At 46.9% G+C, this 19851-nt stretch overlaps 1 protein-coding gene across 1 annotated transcript in view; it reads right to left on the reverse strand.

Moving 5' to 3' along the window:
• abca3b (ATP-binding cassette, sub-family A (ABC1), member 3b) overlaps positions 1 to 19851 on the reverse strand; it is a 95680-nt gene that overhangs the window by 35585 nt on the left and 40244 nt on the right. The window contains exons 9-14 of the mRNA XM_068003631.1: positions 19017 to 19198; positions 17242 to 17388; positions 16734 to 16863; positions 14944 to 15098; positions 9669 to 9824; positions 638 to 848 (exon numbers count right to left, since the gene is read on the reverse strand). Of these exons, the coding sequence (XP_067859732.1) occupies positions 638 to 848; positions 9669 to 9824; positions 14944 to 15098; positions 16734 to 16863; positions 17242 to 17388; positions 19017 to 19198 (981 nt within the window). The remainder of the gene's footprint in view (positions 1 to 637; positions 849 to 9668; positions 9825 to 14943; positions 15099 to 16733; positions 16864 to 17241; positions 17389 to 19016; positions 19199 to 19851) is intronic.

Raw genomic sequence — 19851 nt, forward strand, 5'->3', positions numbered from 1 at the left:
GGAAATTGGCTGAGCGACAGGAGACAGAGAGTAGGGATAATGGGCAGGTACTCAAATTGGCAGGATGTGACCAGTGGTGTCCCACAGGGATCTGTATTGGGGTCTCAACTATTCACTGTATTTATTAATGACTTAGATGACGGGATAGAGAGCCACATATCCAAATTTGTCGATGACACAAAGATAGAACATAAGAAATAGAAGCAGGAGTAGGCCATACAGCCCCTCGAACCTGCTCCATCTTTCAATAAGATCATGGCTGATCTTCGACCTCAACTCCAGTTTCCTGCCCGATCCCCACATCCCCTGATTCCCCTAGAGCCCAAAAATCTAATGATCTCAGCCTTGAATATACTCAACGACTCAGCATCCACGGCCCTCTGGGGTAGAGAATTCCAAAGATTCACAACCCTCTGAGTGAAGAAATTTTTCCTCATCTCGGTCCTAAATGGCCGACCCCTTATCCTGAGACTTTGACCTCTAGTTCTAGACTCTCCAGACAGGGGTAACAGCCTCTCAGCATTTACCCTGTCATGCCCTCTAAGAATTTTATATGTTTCAATGAGATTTGCCCCGTTTGAGGTGCTGCGTTTTGCCCCGTTTGAGGTGCTGTGTTTTGCCCTGTTCTCATACTCACCGTACTTGCTCTTGAGGAACAGTGGAGATCCACAGCACTGAAGCTGCCCCTTGGCCATGATCAGAATGCGATCTCCAAGGAGATCAGCTTCATCCATAAAATGAGTCGTTAGCAGGATGGTGCGGCCAAACTTCTGGCGTTGCAGCAGGTCCCAGGTAGCCCTGCGGGAGAACGGATCCATTCCTGACGTTGGTTCGTCCAACATGACAATCTGAAGGACAAAAACCAAAGAAAGAATCAGTACAAGCTCCACTGTAGGGATTCAGCCAGTTTCTAAACGGCGATAGCACAGGGATGGAAAAATGCCCTCTGCAAAGTGCCTCACCCATTCTGTCTCAAAGTCACCTCATCCTTTTAGAAGATTCTTCCATCAGCCCATTCAGCTTCAGATACATGCAGCTGGCGTCATCACAGGCTCAGTCAGTGTGAACCCGATCGATGGAATGGCCATGACTGGCAGTCAGTCTTCATTCCTCATCCCAGTACCAGTCGAGGGTCCCACATTCACCCCCCCCCCCCAAAGTTAGATGCTTGGTAGTTCAGCTCGTCAGATATCATTTCCCTCTCTGTGGTTGGAAGACCCCTGTTCTCCGGCTTTAACCAACGTTCCTCTACAAGTTGCTAAAAGTTGGACGACTCAATTCACCTTCAAACTCCAGCCCCTCTGGTCTGATTGTGCTCAGTGTGGTGACTGCTGCAGTGTACTTTGCACTAGTGAATGATTTCCAGCAGTATGTGATGGTCTGGAGGCTACTGTGACTCGGTTCTCTATGAAGCAAACTACAAAATGGATTTTATCAGTCAATCAAGGGAAGAATGATGATTATTCAAAGACCCTTCCGGATCATTCTTAGTCAACTCACAGGACGTGGTGTTATTATTTAAGAGTTTTCTTTTTTTTGCGCCCTCTGATGTGAAGTCAGTTACACAAAGAAAACCAGTGTTATTGACTAAAGATGGTTAGATTGATAAAAGGCATTTGATAAAGTGCCGCATAATACGCTCATCAGCAAAGTTGAAGCCCATGGAATAAAAGGGACAGCGGCAGCATGGATAAGTGGCTAAGTGACAGGAAGCAGAGAGTAATGGTGAACGGTTGTTTTTCGGACTGGAGGGAGGTGTACAGTGGTGTTCCTGGGGGCTGGTACCAGGACCACTGCTTTTCTTGTTATATATTAATGGCTTGGACTTGGGTGCACAGGGCACAATTTCCAAATTTGCAGATGGCACAAAACTTGGAAGGGAAGTGAACAGTGAGGAGGATAGTGATAGACTTCAAGAGGATATAGACAGGCTGGTGGAATGGGCAGACACGTGGCAGATGACATTTAATGCAGAGAAGTGCGAAGTGATACAGTTTGGCAGGAAGAATGAGGAGAGGCAAAATAAACTAGAGGGCACAATTCTAAAGGGGGTGCAGGAACAGAGAGATCTGGGGATATATGTGAACAAATCGTTGAAGGTGGCAGGACAGGTTGAGAAAGCGGTTAAAAAAGCATACAGAATCCTGGGCTTTATAAATAGAGGCATAGAGTACAAAAGCAAGGAAGTTATGATGAATCTTTATAAAACACTGGTTCAGCCACAACTGGAGTATTGTGTCCAGTTCTGGGCACCGCACTTTAGGACGGATGTGAAGGCCTTAGAGAGGGTGCAGAAGAGATTTACTGGAATGATTCCAGGGATGAGGGACTTCAGTTATGTGGATAGACTGGAGAAGCTGGGGTTGTTCTCCTTAGAGCAGAGAAGGTTGAGAGGAGATTTGATAGAAGTGTTCAAAATCATGAAGGGTTTAGATAAATTGGCAGAAGGGATGAGAATCAGAAGATACAGATTTAAGGTGTTTGGCAAAAGAACCAAAGGCGGCATGAGGAAAAATGTTTTTTTAAACGCAGCGAGTAGTTATGATCTGGAATGTGCTGCCTGAAAGGGTGGTGGAGGCAGATTCAATCGTGGCTTTCAAAAAGGAATTGGATAAATACTTGAAGGGAAAAAAATTGCAAGGCTACGGGGAAAGAGCAGGGGAATGGGACTAACTGTATTGTTCTTACAGAGAGCCAGCATGGGCTCGATGGGCTGAATGGCCTCCTTCTGTGCTGTAACCATTCCATAATTCTATGAGATCAGTTTTAACAAGGTCACTCCCAGCTCTCAAGCACTCTGCTTAAACCCACCCACTATCTGGGACCAGCACTGGATTGGAGGAACTGCTTCAGGCTCGTCTGATTCAGATCCGTTCACTCGAATACTCGCATAATCACATCATTGGAACACAGGAACAGGAGGAGGCCATTCAGCCCCTCAAGCCCAGCACAGGAACAGGAGGAGGCCATTCAGCCCCTAAGCCTGCTCTGCCATTCCATTACATCAAGCTCCAATTGACCCCCAGTATCCACAGCCTTTTGGGGGAGAGAATTCCAGATTTCCACTAAACTTTGTGTGAAAAAGTACTTCCTGATTTCACTCCTAAATGGCCTATCTCTAATTTTAAGATTATGTTCTATTGTTCTGGATTCCCCCACCACAGGATATAGTTTCTCTATCAAATCCCTTTATCAGTTTAAAAAGTTGAGGTACAGATCGTCCATGATGTAATGGAATGGCAGAGAAGGCTTAGGGGCTGAATGGCCTCCTCCTGTTCCTGTGCTGGGCTTGAGGGGCTGAATGGCCTCCTCCTGTTCCTGTGATGGGCCTGAGGGGCTGAATGGCCTCCTCCTGTTCCTGTGCTGGGCCTGAGGGGCTGAATGGCCTCCTCCTGTTCCTGTGCTGGGCCTGAGGGGCTGAATGGCCTCCTCCTGTTCCTGTGTTTCTATGATGTGATTATGCGAGTATTCTACTGAACGGATCTGAATTAGACGAGTCTGAAGCAGTTCCTTCAATCCAGTGCTGGTCCCAGATAAATGTAAGGAATCTTACAACACCAGGTTATAGTCCAACAGTTTTATTTGAAAATCACAAGCTTTCGGAGATTATCTCCTTCGTCAGGTGAGTGAGTGAATGAGAGGTTCTCAAATCGCATATCTTATATTAGGCTGGGACACCATCACACCCATCAAAGGTGCCGTTGGTGTTCAGACAGGTTAGCCACGGAAAACAGTAGGTCCCAGTATGCTGAATACACATTATGTCAAATTACACAGACAGAGAGAAAGAGACCCGAAAGGCAGAGAGAGAGAGAGAGAGAGAGAATGTCCAGTTGTATTAAAAACAGATAACTTTTTTTTCCTGCTGGTGGGGTTACGTGTAGCGTGACATGAACCCAAGATCCCGGTTGAGGCCGTCCTCATGGGTGCGGAACTTGGCTATCAATTTCTGCTCGACGATTTTGCGTTGTCGTGTGTCTCGAAGGCCGCCTTGGAGAACGCTTACCCGAAGGTCGATGGCTGAATGTCCTTGACTGCTGAAGTGTTCCCCGACTGGGAGGGAACCCTCCTGTTTGGCGATTGTTGCGCGGTGTCCATTCATCCGTTGTCGCAGTGTCTGCATGGTCTCGCCAATGTACCATGATCTGGGGCATCCTTTCCTGCAACGTATGAGGTAGACAACGTTGGCCGAGTCACAGGAGTATGAACCACGTACCTGGTGGGTGGTGTCCTCTCGTGTGATGGTGGCATCTGTGTCGATGATCTGGCATGTCTTGCAGAGGTTGCCGTGGCAGGGTTGTGTGGTGTCGTGGACGCTGTTCTCCTGAAAGCTGGGTAATTTGCTGCGAACGATGGTCTGTTTGAAGTTGGGTGGCTGTTTGAAGGCGAGTAGTGGAGGTGTGGGGATGGCCATAGCAAGGTGTTCGTCGTCATCGATGACATGTTGAAGGCTGCGGAGAACACGGCGTAGTTTCTCCGCTCCGGGGAAGTACTGGACGACGAAGGGTACTCTGTTGGTTGCGTCCCATGTTAGTCTCCTGAGGAGGTCTATGCGATTCTTCGCTGTGGCCCGTCTTTCAGCGTCTGTAGGTGTCCATCGCGTTCCTCCTCGTCTGAGCAGACCCTGTGTATTCGCAGGGCCTGTCCATAGGGGATGGCCTCTTTGGCGTGGTCAGGGTGGAAGCTGGAAAAGTGGAGCATCGTGTGGTTGTCCGTGGGCTTGCGGTAGAGTGAGGTGCTGAGGTGCCCGTCTTTGATGGAGATTCGTGTGTCCAAGAAAGAAACTGATTCTGAGGAGTAGTCCATGGTGAGCTTGATGGTGGGATGGAACTTGTTGATGTTATCGTGTAGTCTCTTTAGTGATTCCTCACCGTGGGTCCATAGGAAGAAAATGTCGTCGATGTATCTGGTGTATAGTGTTGGTTGGAGGTCCTGTGCAGTGAAGAAGTCCTGCTCGAACTTGTGCATGAAAATGTTGGCGTATTGGGGTGCGAATTTGGTCCCCATGGCTGTTCCGTGTGTTTGGGTAAAGAACTGGTTGTCGAAGGTGAAGACATTGTGATCCAGGATGAAGCGGATGAGTTGTAGGATGGCGTCCGGAGATTGGCTGTTGTTGGTGTTGAGTATTGATGCTGTTGCAGCGATGCCGTCATCGTGGGGGATACTGGTGTAGAGTGCCGAGACGTCCATCGTGGTGAGAAGTGTTCCTGGTTCAACAGGTCCGTGGGTACTGAGTTTTTGTAGGAAGTCCCGACAGAAGCTGGGGGTTCCCTGTACGATGGGTTTCAGGATGCCCTCGACGTATCCAGAGAGGTCCCAGATAGTGGGTGGGTTTAAGCAGAGTGCTTGAGAGCTGGGAGTGACCTTGTTAAAACTGATCTCATAGAATTATGGAATGGTTACAGCACAGGAGGCCGCCATTCGGCCCATCGAGCCCATGCTGGCTTTCTGTAAGAACAATACAATTAGTCCCACTCCCCTGTTCTTTCCCCGTAGCCTTGCAATTTCTTTCCCTTCAAGTATTTATCCAATTCCTTTTTGAAAGCCACAATTGAATCTGCCTCCACCACCCTTTCAGGCAGCGCATTCCAGATCATAACCACTCGCTGCGTAAAAAATGTTTTTCCTCATGTCGCCTTTGGGTCTTTTGCCAATCACCTGAAATCTGTATCTTTTTATTCTCATCCCTTCCGCCAATGGGAACAGTTTCTCTTTAGTTACTTTATCTAAACCCTTCACGATTTTGAACACTTCTATCAAATCTCCTCTCAATTAGATCACCCCTCAATCTTCTGAAAGAAAAGTAGTTTGCAGCAATCCCAGTACAGAGCTCTCCGAGTCACGTGCTCACACAGTAAGTCACAGAATCCAGAACCCGGCTGGTGTAACTGAGCCACTGATAAACGTTCACACTCACGCTGGTCGTTGTGTGTTAATGAGGGAGCAAGGTCAGGCTGCTGGGATTGGGCACAAGACAGAGGAAGGAAAGAAGGAACTTGCATTTTATGTAGCGTTTTTCATGACCTCAGGGCGTCCCAAAGCGCTTTACAGCCAATGAAATGTAGTCACTGTTGTAATGTAGGAAACGCAGCAGCCCATTTGCACTCAGCAAGGTTGCACAAGCAATAATGTGATAATGACCAGATCATCTGTTTAAGTGATGTTGAGAATTGAATCTGCGGGGATTTGGGGGACCATGTTTCTCAGTGAGAGAGAAGAGGCTGGTGTTGGTTTCAGGAACAGGTAAGTTAAAGGTAAAGAATGTAATAGGGGGTGGTTCAGATGGAAATTAACCCGATCCCCAGATTAATTTACTGTTTATTAAAAGTACACAAGCCATGGTCTCAATAACTGAAAACAATGATAACAACAGGCAAACCCAGAGCTACAGTTACAAATGCCGGTGAATGCAAGACATTGTGAAACGGTCACACAATCCTTATTAGGAACATAGGAACAGGAGTAGGCCATTCAGCCCCTCGTGCCTGCTCCGCCATTTGATAAGATCATGGCTGATCTAGAGAAAGGGGGGAAAGGCGTGCCCAACGTGGCCCTCATCCTGATGGCCACCTTTATGTGCGGCTGCATCAAGCTGTGTGTAGACCCTGGGTACGCAAACACAAAGTGTCACTACGTGCTGAGGTTCTACCTGTCCCCGGTGTTGGGAAGGATGGGCCTGGCCACGCTGCCACGGAACACTCCGTCCAGTTGGACCGTTCCGCCCCACCTGTCCTGCGTGGAAAGGTTTGTGCAGAAAAACACCTTTGACCACAAGGCGATCAGCAAGTGGTCCGCACGTAACGTCCTCGAGACCCTGCGGGAAAAGGAGATGGTGGATCCTGTCGGTTGGTTCCCCGAGCAGACTGTCAATGTCATTTGGCAGAACGCCTCATCACCAGAGCTTTCAAACAAGCACCAAGACCTAGCTTGGCTGGTGGTGAGAAGGGCCCTTCCCGTCAGATCCTTCATGCACTCCCGGGCTCTCAGCGCCACCGCGCGCTGTCCCAGAGGAGGCTGTGGTGGAGACGAGACCGTCACCCATCTCCTTATGGAATGTGCCTTTGCAAAGAAGGTCTGGAGAGAGATGCAGTGGTATCTGTCCAGGTTCGTCCCGAGCAGTTTTGTAACACAGGACTCTGTGCTCTACGGGCTGTTCCCGGGGACGCACACTCGTTTAGAGCCTTCCCACCATTGTATACCGAGGGGCTGCAATCAGGGAAAAACCCCCTCAGGCAGAATGTAAAATTTTAATTGATGAAATGTAACTGTAATGAATCTGTAATGAACCTGTAAAGAATTTGTAACGTACCTGTTATCAATAATCTGTATTGAGTGCAATGCAATGAGGCACCCTAGTGTCATGAACTGTAATTATGTACAATGTGTTCATTGAACTGCACTTGATGTAACCTGAAAATTGCATAATCTGTATTGTGTACGTTTGGAATGTGATATGACAACTGTATTGTATGTATTGCTGCAAATTTTAAGAATAAAGTATATTTTTTGAAAAAAAAATCTGTGATCTAACTCCATATACCTGCCTTTGGCCCATATCCCTTAATACCTTTGGTTGCCAAAAAGCTATCTATCTCAGATTTAAATTGAGCAATTGAGCTAGTATCAATTGCCGTTTGTGGAAGAGAGTTCCAAACTTCTACCACCCTTTGTGTGTAGAAATGTTTTCTAATTTCACTCCTGAAAGGTCTGGCTCTAATTTTTAGACTGTGCCCCCTACTCCTAGAATCCCCAACCAGCGGAAATAGTTTCTCTCTATCCACCCTATCTGTTCCCCTTAATATCTTATAAACTTCGATCAGATCACCCCTTAACCTTCCAAACTCGAGAGAACACAACCCCAATTTGTGAAATCTCTCCTCGTAACTTAACCCTTGAAGTCCGGGTATCATTCTAGTAAACCTACGCTGCACTCCCTCCAAGGCAAATATGTCCTTCCGAAGGTGCGGTGCCCAGAACTGCTCACAGTACTCCAGGTGTGATCTAACCAGGGTTTTGTATAGCTGCAGCATAACTTCTGCCCCCTTGTACTCTAGTCCTCTAGATATAAAGGCCAGCATTCCATTAGCCTTATTGATTATTTTCTGCACCTGTTCATGACACTTCAATGATCTATGTACCTGAACCCCTAAGTCCCTTTGGACATCCACTGTTTTTAACTTTTTACCATTTAGAAAGTACCCTGTTCTATCCTTTTTTGATCCAAAGTGGATGACCTCACATTTGCCTACATTGAATTCCATTTGCCACAGTTTTGCCCATTCACCTAATCTATCAATATCCCTTTGTAATTTTATGTTTTCATCTACACTGCTTACAATGCCACCAATCTTTGTGTCATCGGCAAACTTAGATATGAGACTTTCTATGTCTTCATCTAAGTCGTTAATAAATATTGTGAATAATTGAGGCCCCAAGACAGATCCCTGCGGGACTCCACTAGTCACATCCTGCCAATGTGAGTACCTACCCATTATCCCTACTCTCTGTCGCCTTTCGCTCAGCCAACTTCCTAACCAAGTCCGTACTTTTCCCTCGATTCCATGGGCTTCTATCTTAGCTAACAGTCTCTTATGTGGGACCTTATCAAATGCCTTCTGGAAGTCCATATAAATAACATCCATTGATTAGGATGCTCACTCGCTATTTCACTGTTCTAACAGTGCATTGAAGAGGCTGTGATATATTAACACAACTTTAGAAGTCCGAGGTTAATCCAGGAACAAAACTTATTACAAAGCAGTTGGAGTGAAGGAGCAGGATCAGGGATGTTGGATGAAGTAGTGATTTTAGCAGCAATACCTAAATTATAACAAGGTTAATAAATTTTTTATTTATGCCAAAATACTATAAATTATAAAGTGCTCTTTAGTTCTGTACATTATTCCAGTTCTATCTGATAATAATCACTGTTAGAAACAAACAGGAAGTGTGTTTTAAAGGATAGCAAAAGGAGAGTATTTTAAAATAGCTCAAAATGAAGGACAATTTTCCATCTTGTGCCAAACTTCATCTCGGCAATCGAGGCAAAAAGAATGAGATTCATGCAGAGGGGGCGGGAAATGACACAAAACACTTTGAAAAGAACGCGCTGCCTGAAAGGGCGGTGGAAGCAGATTCAATAATAACTTTCAAAAGGAAATTGGATAAATACTTGAAGGGGAAAAATATACAGGGCTTTGGGGAAAGTGCAGGGGAATGGGACTAATTGGATAGCTCTTGCAAAGAGCCAGCACAGGCATGATGGGCCGAATGGTCTCCTTCTGTGCTGTATGATTTTTTGAATGGAACAGAATTAAGTGATAGTCCGATGGAGCGAGAGGCAGTGAATCCTCGACTCACGCACTACTGAGCAGGATTTGATCTCGGCACAGGCCTGGGCCTGGAGACAGCGGGCGAAGCTGTGTCTGTTGCGAGGTAGGGGGAGTCAGAGATTGGCGGAGTACCACAATGTAATGTTACTAAGGGCCAGGGAGTAGCTTTTCAGCTCAACAATCTCTCCAATCATTAAAGATGAATTATTAATGAGTGGGATTTAGGGAAAGTCAGTGCATAAAACAAAATAAAACACTGCGTGCAGAGAGAGCGAGATGGGACAGTTCGAACACAAATACCTTTCTGTTACCCAAAGCTCCCTAAACGGTCATTACCTTGGAATCCCCAATGAGAGCAATTCCAATTGAAAGCTTGCGTTTCATTCCACCGGAGAGAGTCTTGCTCCTGGCTTTTCGTTTCTCCTCGAAGTTCAGCATACTCAACATCTGGTTTACCTCTTCACGGATCTGATCTGATGAACAGCCTTTTAGCTGAGGAAGGAACAGATAAGGTCAAAACACTCAGGCAATGCTATCCAACGCTAATCTCCACCCCAACGTGTGACATCTTCTTCAACGTCTGGAGGAAGTGAGCCAGCTGGGACACCTTGTATACCTCCCTCACTAATGCTCTCTCTCTCTCTCTCTCTCTCTCTCTCATACATACATGGCAATGGGGGAAGAATCTAACATTCTCCCAACTCAGCAAATGGAATGTCCCGTGAGCTAAGCTATGGGAATTCACCACCTTGTCCAGACAGAAAGGAATTAAGGAGTTAACATTTCAATTTCAGAACAGAGAGAAGGGTCGCTAATCCATTTTCTGCATCAGGTTCCTGGAAACATTTCCTCACCCTTGACATTTGGTGCAGGGCCAAAGGTAAAGGCAGTTACTGAGCCCCATTTCACTTGTACACGGTAATTATGCTAATAGCAGTGTTTGAAGTCCCACCAACTTTAGGAGAGAATACCAAGCTAGCCTGACCCATTCAACAGAGTAAACTGGTCACCAACTAAGGTACAGTTCCTGACCCTGCAACGACAGAGACAGGAACATAAGAAATAAAAAAAAAAGAAATAGGAGCAGGAGTAGGCCAATTGGCCCCTCGAGCCTGCTCCGCCATTTAATAAGATCATGGCTGATCTGATCCTAACCTCAAATCTAAATTCATGTCCAATTTCCTGCCGGCTCCCCGTAACCCCTAATTCCCTTCACTTCCAGGAAACTGTCTATTTCTGTTTTAAATTTATTTAATGATGTAGCTTCCACAGCTTCCCGGGGCAGCAAATTCCACAGATCTACTACCCTCTGAGTGAAGAAGTTTCTCCTCATCTCAGTTTTGAAAGAGCAGCCCCTTATTCTAAGATTATGCTCCCTAGTTCTAGTTTCACCCATCCTTGGGAACGTCCTTACCGCATCCACCCGATCAAGCCCCTTCACAATCTTATATGTTTCAATAAGATCGCCTCTCATTCTTCTGAACTCCAATGAGTAGAGTCCCAATCTACTCAACCTCTCCTCATATGTCCGCCCCCTCATCCCCGGGATTAACCGAGTGAACCTTCTTTGTACTGCCTCGAGAGCAAGTATGTCTTTTCTTAAGTACGGAGACCAAAACTGTATGCAGTATTCCAGGTGCGGTCTCACCAATACCTTATATAACTGCAGCAATACTTCCCTGTTTTTATATTCTATCCCCCGAGCAATAAAAGCCAACATTCTGTTGGCCTTCTTGATCACCTGCTGCACCCGCATACTAACTTTTTGATTTTCTTGCACGAGGACCCCCAGATCCCTTTGTACTGCAGTACTTTCCTGTATCTTGCCATTAAGATAATAACTTGCTCTCTGGTTTTTCCTGCCAAAGTGCATAAACCTCACATTTTCCAATATTGTATTGCATCTGCCAAATCTCCGCCCACTCACCCAGCCTGTCAATATCCCCCTGCAGGTTTTTTATGTCCTCCTCACTCTCTACTTTCCCTCCCATCTTTGTATCATCTGCAAACTTTGATACGTTACACTCGGTCCCCTCCTCCAAATTGTTAATATGGATTGTAAAGAGTTGGGGACCCAGCACCGACCCCTGCGGAACACCACTGGCTACAGGTTGCCAGTCCGAGAATGAACCATTAATCCCAACTCTCCGCTTCCTGTTAGATAACCAATCCTCCACCCATGCCAGAATATTACCCCCAATCCAGTGATTCTTTATCTTGAGCAATAATCTTTTATGTGGCACCTTGTCGAATGCCTTCTGGAAGTCCAAATACACTACGTCCACTGGTTCCCCTTTATCCACCCTGTACGTTATGTCCTCAAAGAACTCAAACAAATTTGTCAGACATGACTTCCCCTTCGTAAAGCCATGCTGACTTTGTCCTATTAAATTATGTTTGTCCAAATGTTCCGCTACTGTCTCCTTAATAATAGACTCCAAAATTTTACCCACCACAGATGTTAGGCTAACTGGTCTATAATTTCCAGCCTTCTGCCTACTACCCTTTTTAAATAAGGGTGTTACATTAGCAGTTTTCCAATCTGCCGGGACCTTTGCCGAGTCCAGAGAATTTTGGAAAATTATTACCAAAGCATCCACAATCCCTACTGCCACTTCCCTCAAGACCCTCGGATGTAAGCCATCAGGTCCAGGGGATTTATCCGCCTTTATTCCCATTAATTTACTGAGTACCAATTCCTTAGTGATTTTAATTGTATTTAGCTCCTCCCAACCACAAGTGTCCGAAAGCCAGTCTGGAGAGCTCTCGTTCCCTCACCTGTCCATCCCAACAGACTAAGACATACATCTTGTATCCCTAAACCTCTTTGCCTCCCTAATATCCCTAAACCTCTCCGCCTCTCTCCTCCTTTAAGACGCTCCTTAAAACTCCATCTTTGACCAAGCTTTTGGTCGCCTGTCCTAATATCTCTTTACGCGGCTCGGTGTCAAATCTTGAGGAAGTGTTACGATGTTAAATGTGCTATATAAATTCAAGTTGTTGTTGTTATTAAGATTGTGCCCATTTGTCTTTGTTTTAATATCCTGCCCCACCCCATGGCCTACTCCCTGACGGAGGGGCTGTCGGGGAGGGACTTTGTTCTCCTGCCTCTGCCGCGCTGTAACCAACGAACAGAAGATGTTCACGGATCAGAGGTCAAAAGTATAAACCAATGAAAAATATATTAGATAGAAGAAGGAACTTTGTCACACAAAGAGTGCTCAATGTTGGAGAGAATCTGTCACATCAGATGAAAAGAAACCAGTGAATGTTTGAAAAGTACAGTGCCGGAAATACACAGCGGGCGTGAGGGCATCTGATGGAGAGGGGACAGGTCAGTGGTTCAGGTGGAACAGCACTGAGCTCTGAACAGGGTTTCTGAACATCCCACACCCGCTGAATAAAACGCAAGGAAAGTGGTGACATCTTCACCATAAAGTCAAGAAACTCAGTGAAAAGAAGCAAAAGGTAAAAGGACTTGCATTGGCACAGCGCCTTATCTTGTCCTCAGGACATCCTAAAGCGCTTCCCAGCCAATGAAGTACTTTACAAGCGCAGTCACTGTTGCAATGTAGGGAAAGGCAGCAGCCAATTTGGGCACAGCAAGATCCCACAAGCTGGAATGAGATAAATGACCAGATGCTTTTTGGTTGAGGGAGAACTGATGCTGAGGACACTGGGATAACTCCCCTCCTCTTCAAATAGTGCCCTGAGAGCTTTTACATCATAGAATCATAGAAAATAGGAGCAAGAGTAGGCCATTCGGCCCTTCGGGCCTGCTCCGCCATTCAAAATGATCGTGGCTGATCGTCTAACTCAGTACCCTGTTCCCGCTTTTTCCCCATATCCCAAGATCCCTTTAGCATTAAGAAATATATCTATCTCCTTCTTGAATACATCTAATGACTTGGCCTCTACTGCCTTCTGTGGTAGAGAATTCCACAGGTTCACCACCCTCTGAGTGAAGAAATTTCTCCTCATCTCGGTTCTAAATGGCAAACCCCATATCCTGAGACTGTGACCCCTGGTTCTGGACTCCCCAGCCATCGGGAACATCCTCCCTGCATCTAGTCTGTCTGGTCCTGTTAGAATTTTATATGTTTCGATGAGATCACCTCTCATTCTTCTAAACTCTAGTGAATATAGGCCTAGTCGACCCAATCTCTCCTCATACGTCAGTCCTGCCATCCCAGGAATCAGTCTGGTAAACCTTTGTTGCACTCCCTCCATGGCAAGGATATCCTTCCTCAGATAAGGAGACCAAAACTGCACACAATACTCCAGATGTGGTCTCACCAAGGCCCTGTATAACTGCAGTAAGACATCCCTGTTCCTGTACTCAAATCCTTGCAATGAAAGCCAACATACCATTCGCCTTCCTAACTGCTTGCTGCACCTGAATGCTCGCTTTCAGTGACTGGTGTACAAGGACACCCAGGTCTCGTTGCACCTCCCCTTTTCCCAATCCATCACCATTCAGATAATAATCTGCCTTTCTGTTTTTACAACCAAAGTGGATAACCTCACATTTATCCACGTTATACTGCATCTGCCATGTTCTTGCCCACTCATCCAACTTGTCTAAATCACATTGGAGCCTCTTTGCATCTTCCTCACAGCTCACATTCCAACCCAGCTTTGTGTCGTCTGCAAACTTGGATATGTTACATTCAGTTCCCTCATCCAAATCATTGATATATAATGTGAATAGCTGGGGCCCAAGCACTGATCCCTGCGGTACCCCACTAGTCACTGCCTGCCACCCGGAAAAAGACCCGTTTATTCCTACTCTCTGTTTCCTGTCTGTCAACCAATTCTCAATCCATGCCAGTATATTACCCCCAATCCCATGTGCTTTAATTTTGCACACTAACCTCTTGTGTGGGACCTTATCAAAAGCCTTCTGAAAATCCAAGTACACCACATCCACTGGTTCTCCCCTATCTATTCTACTAGTTACATCCTCAAAAAACTCCAGTAGATTTGTTAAGCATGATTTCCTTTTCATAAACCCATGTTGACTTTGTCCAATCCTGTTAATTCCCTCCAAATGTTCTGTTATCACATCTTTTATAATAGACTCTAGCATTTTCCCCACTACTGATGTTAGACTAACTGGTCTGTAATTCCCTGTTTTTTCTCTCCCTCCTTTTTTAAATAGTGGGGTTACATTTGCCACCCTCCAATCTGTAGGAACTGTTCCAGAGTCTATAGAATTTTGGAAGATGATCCCCAATGCATCCACTATTTCCAGGGCCACTTCCTTTAGTACTCTGAACATCCACCTGAACAGGCAGATGACGTCTTGATTCAACATCCCATGAGGAAAATGGCACCTCCGACAGTGCAGTAGTGCCAGAGTGTCAGCTTACAGTACGTGCTAAGTCCTGGACTGGGACTTGAACCCACAACCTTCTGACACAACCTGCTACCCACTGAGTCAAGCTGACACTCTGCAATGAATAGAGCAAACAGCCTTTAAGGGTGAGTTCACAATACCTGGAACCGAGTGTCAAATTGACAAGTTGTACATTATGCAGCCAGCTGCATGGGGAGAGACCAAGCTGCCTTTACCTGGACGTCTCTGTCCTTTCCTCTCAGTGTAACTTACCCTACCAAAAAACGACAGGTGTTCCTCTACAGTCAGATTTTCATACAGGACATCGTGTTGTGGACACAGTCCCAGATTCTGCCTGACCAATGGCATGTCCTGGCAGATGTTGTATTCGTTGATATACGCTGTGCCACTTGTCGGAGGGAACAGGCCTAACAACCAGGAAAACAGGTTACTCGTTCCTGCAGCAACTTCAACAGAGAAATACAAACAGCTCAAATATAGCGAATCAAATTCATTCCTTAAACAGGTCAATTCCAATACTGAAAATACAGTCCGCCCTCCTAGCGCCGCCCCTCCCCCTCCACCCCCTCCTCCGCCCCTCCCCCTCCCCCTCCTCCCACCCCCTCCTCCCCTCCCCCTCCCGCCCCTCCCCCTCCCGCCCCTCCCCCTCCTCCCCTCCCCCTCCCGCCCCTCCCCCTCCCGCCCCCTCCACCCCTCCGCCCCCTTCACCCCATGCCGCCCCCTCCCCTCCTCACCCCTGCCATCGCGCCCTTCCCCTCCCCTCCTCCACCCCCTCCTCCCTCCCTCCTCCACCCCTGCCATCGCATCCTTCCCCTCCCCTCCCTTCCCTCCTCCCTCCCTCTCCTCCCTTCCCTCCTCCACCCCCTCCTCCACCCTCCCTCCTCCCTTCCCTCCTCCACCCCTCCTCCCTTCCCCTCCCCCACCCCCTCCTCCCGTCCCCTCCCCCACCCCCTCCTCCCATCCCCTCCTCCCGTCCCCTCCTCCCGTCCCCTCCCCCACCCCCTCCTCCCTCCCTCCTCCACCCCCTCCTCCCTTCCCCTCCCCCACCCCTCTCCTCCCGTCCCCTCCCCCACCCCCTCCTCCCGTCCCCTCCCCCACCCCCTCCTCCCGTCCCCTCCCCCCCTCCCTCTCCTCCCTTCCCTCCTCCACCCCCTCCTCCCGTCCCCTCCCCCACCCCCTCCTCCCGTCCCCTCCCCCACCCCCTCCTCCCGTCCCCTCCCATCGCCCTCTCCCTCCCACTCGCCCCTCCCCCACAGGTTCACTACGCTCCCTCCTCCGCACGCTCCACCCCTCCCCCAGCACACACTCACCCTGCCCCCCTCCTCACGCTCTCCAGGTTCCTGCTAAGGGCTGTCCACCGAGTGACGCCACAAACCCTTGCTCATCCGTTGTCCAAGCACCAATTGCTGACTGGCCTCCTTCAGGTTGGAGGTAAGTGGGGTTTCTTTGGGGTCAAGTTGTATCCAATATGAAATATTTGACACTGGAAGATTGGGAGAGTGCACCCTCCGAGGCAGACTGTACCATACTCTGGGCCTCCTGCCTCTTAATGAGACCTGCAGAGGCAGACCTGCCACTGGCAGCTGGGATTCTTCTCACTGCTCCAGAACACCACGCAAACCAGTGTCTTGATTGGACAAACAGCACGAAGCTTACCAATACTTTGTACTGGTGTTGTGCGGTTTTGGTTGGTAAAATTCCACAACACCCACATGCACACTAGAGGTTCCTTCCGCCTTGGCTCTCCCCAATCTGTGCCTAAACACTCTGAACTTGAGTGTGGTGTTTGTCTCTACAAGGGCAGAGAGTGCACTCCATACCAGGCAAACAGAAACCCCACCTGTAGAGCTCGCTGAACAGCCTGATTTGGAGTTTAATTGCTGAGTGTTTGTGGTTCACCATTAGTGCTGTTACCCGACAACTGGCAACACTGAGCATCTATGTGAGGTCCAACTGGAAAAGCCAAAAGGGAATTGAGTGAAATCCAAATTGGTTACGTATTCCTAGAAAGTGGAGAACAAATCCGATGTCCTTGACCGTACCTGTGAGCATGGACAGGGTGGTGGTCTTTCCTGCTCCATTGTGCCCCAAGAATACCGAGATTTGCCCCTTGTACAAGTTCACTGTTAAATGGGAGACTGCTTTCTTCCTCTCCTTTCCAACTTTAAACACCTGCAGCAGAACAGACAAGTTAACTGGAATGTAGGGAACGGAATCCGCTTCATCTCAGCTCATTTCAAAGTCTGGCATTAGTGTCTCAAGACATTGGAACAGGAGGAGGCCATTCAGCCCCTTGAGCCTGTTCTGCCATTCAATTAGATCATGGCTGATCTGTATCTTAACTCCATTTACCCACTGTAGTTCCGTATCCTGTAATTCCCTTACCAGAAAAATCTATCAATCTCAGTTTTTAAATTTTCAATTGATCCCCAGCCCCTTCCTTTTGCGGAAGAGTGTTCTGGATTTTCCGTATCCTTTGTGTGAAGAAATGCTTCAATGCATTGGCTGCAGCTTTACATTTCAGCCACCGGTCAAACCCCACGCCCTTACCTTGGTTAAGTCTTTGATTCTGATGCCGACTGTAAGATTCGATGGGTCCTCCTCGATGTATTCAGTGTTTAAGGCTCTCTCTGCCTCCTCGTCCTCATCGCTGACTTCAACGTAGACGGATCTGGGCTTCCCGAGCCAATACGAGGACTGGGCAAACACCACAAGTTAATGCACCAGAACGTGGGTCCCTTAAATAACATATTCTATTATCGCCAAATGACACCGTGGACTGACCTTGGACAAGAAATTGTGTCAAGCTGTGTGCTCCATGTGTGGCCCGTCACAACATACCCCCGACTCAAACTATCAAACCAATCCTCTCACATCCAGGAGCATGGCATCGATTCTCACACAACCAACCCATGTTGGATGAGTCATGGAGTCATTGGCTGCCTCTCATGTCTTTTGGGTCTCTCCCTTGGTCCAGTCCCTCTCGAATTGCACGATTAGCAGGATTGAGTTCAGTACTGGAATCTGGACGCAGCCAAGCCCATTTTGTTGTCTACAATGGACTCACATTGGAGCTACCACTTGACCCCAGGATGGGATAGTAATGATCTTCTGCTCCACATCATCCAGTGCTGCCTCCTGGGACAATGGCATTAAGTTTGGGTCTGCTTTAGTTGAAAACCTACTCAAATGTATCATCAGGTTTGGATTCAAATCATTTTCAAAAACGCACAAACTGAAACACTTATACACAAAGTCACAATTAGCTTTATCGATCAAAATAAAATTGTTTCCAAAATGGTGTGTCACATTCGACAGGGAATCTCTGCTCATTTCTGTGTTTTTTAATACAGATGCATCTTCCGTTTAAAAAACACTCAATGTAAACTTTCTCTGAATTAACCTTTTGAAATTTGTCCTTAGGCTTTTCATCAAATAATTTTGTTTTAAAAACAAGCAAACAGATAATGTTAACAGACTGAAGAGAAGCAGTGGGCTGACAAGATGCGACTGATACATCCTGCACATGCTCAGACTGCAGAATCTGTCTTCAGCGAACCAAGTCATAACTGTGGGCCAAAATATCAAATCCAAGACCAAGCTTTTGGGAATTGTAAACAATTTTACAACACCAAGTTATAGTCCAGCAATTTTATTTTAAATTCACAAGCTTTCGGAGATTTCCTCCTTCCTCAGGTGAATGTTTTCACCTGAGGAAGACATTCACCTGAGGAAGGAGGAAGTCTCCGAAAGCTTGTGAATTTAAAATAAAATTGCTGGACTATAACTTGGTGTTGTAAAATTGTTTACAATTGTCAACCCCAGTCCATCACCGGCATCTCCACATCAAGCTTTTGGGAGAGGTTGAGGCTTTCAGATATAAATATTAACGAGGATACTTAAAGACACAAAAGACAACTTTATATTAGGTTTAATTGTGTAATTGTGAAAGATGTAATTTTTAAACATCTTTTTATTTTGGAAACCTTCCTGTGGACTGGTTCGAAGAATTGAAGAGCTAGAGAGCACGCAGATCAAAAGCGAGGGAAGCAGCTAGAAAACTACCAAAGTTAAACTACTAAGGACGGCCAATCATTAATGATCAGTCGGGAGAAGGAGAATGTGATCCAACTGAATCATTGTGGGGCTGTGGAACGCACTGCCCGAATTAGTGATTGGAGCAGAGACCAGGTCAACATTTAAGAATAGGTTAGGTAGGTGGCTGAAGGGAGGGGCAGCTCACGAGATGAGGACCCTTGCCCGGGCCGAGCAGCCGGTTTCCGTCTTATAATTTCTCTGTAAATTCAACGTTTGCAGCAACGTACCAAGATGAAAAAGTACCAGGGCTGTGGCATTCCATATTGCCCGGGGAAAACAGCTTCCACGTACCAGGTGACGAAACCGTACAGGATTGAATCGAATATCAGCATGGCCATCGCTTGAGCAACGGTGAAATTGTCATCCACAGTGACCGGCAGGTTGATGTTTGCCCATTGGATGCCAACACCTTCAAACACACACAAGGAAATCGGCAAATAAACTTTCAGCAGAGAATACTCCAGCCACTAACACTAGCATTGAGTGTCGATGAATTAACTGGAGCTTTCCCTGCTGTCACAGTCGGTGAAGATCACAAGAAACATTATTCCTTTTATCTGCATTTCTCATTTTGTGCATTTCCTCCCTCCTCCCCCTGTTGATGGGCCTCTGCAAAAATCAACCTGAACCCACAATTATATAAAAAAATATTGCTCATCAAACAATGAGAGGAGCCTGTGATGAAACAAAGCTCGTGCTGGAAAGGGCAGGATTTACAGGGGTTTTCTTGAGTAGAAACAGTATGTGTCTGAATGTAATCAGAAAAAAATTGAACACATTTAAAAAATTGACTTCTTTCCTGTTTGAGGGTTGACATTGTCTCACTGTGTCTCCGAAGATATAATTTCACAAAATTCATTCTGCATGGGCTAATTAAAAAGAAAGTATTTAACTCCCTGCTGTGGGGATGAAGCAGCTGTTGCCTGAACTGTGCCAAGGGGCAGGGCGGGGGGCTGAGGGGGTGTATGTGAGTGTGAGCATGTGTCCGAGGGTGTATAAGTGCCTGAGTGTGAGTGTGAGTGTGAGCATGTGTCCGAGGGTGTATAAGTGCCTGAGTGTGAG

Source organism: Heptranchias perlo, chromosome 22, assembly GCF_035084215.1.
Source record: "Heptranchias perlo isolate sHepPer1 chromosome 22, sHepPer1.hap1, whole genome shotgun sequence".
In the NCBI taxonomy this organism is placed as follows: domain Eukaryota; kingdom Metazoa; phylum Chordata; class Chondrichthyes; order Hexanchiformes; family Hexanchidae; genus Heptranchias; species Heptranchias perlo.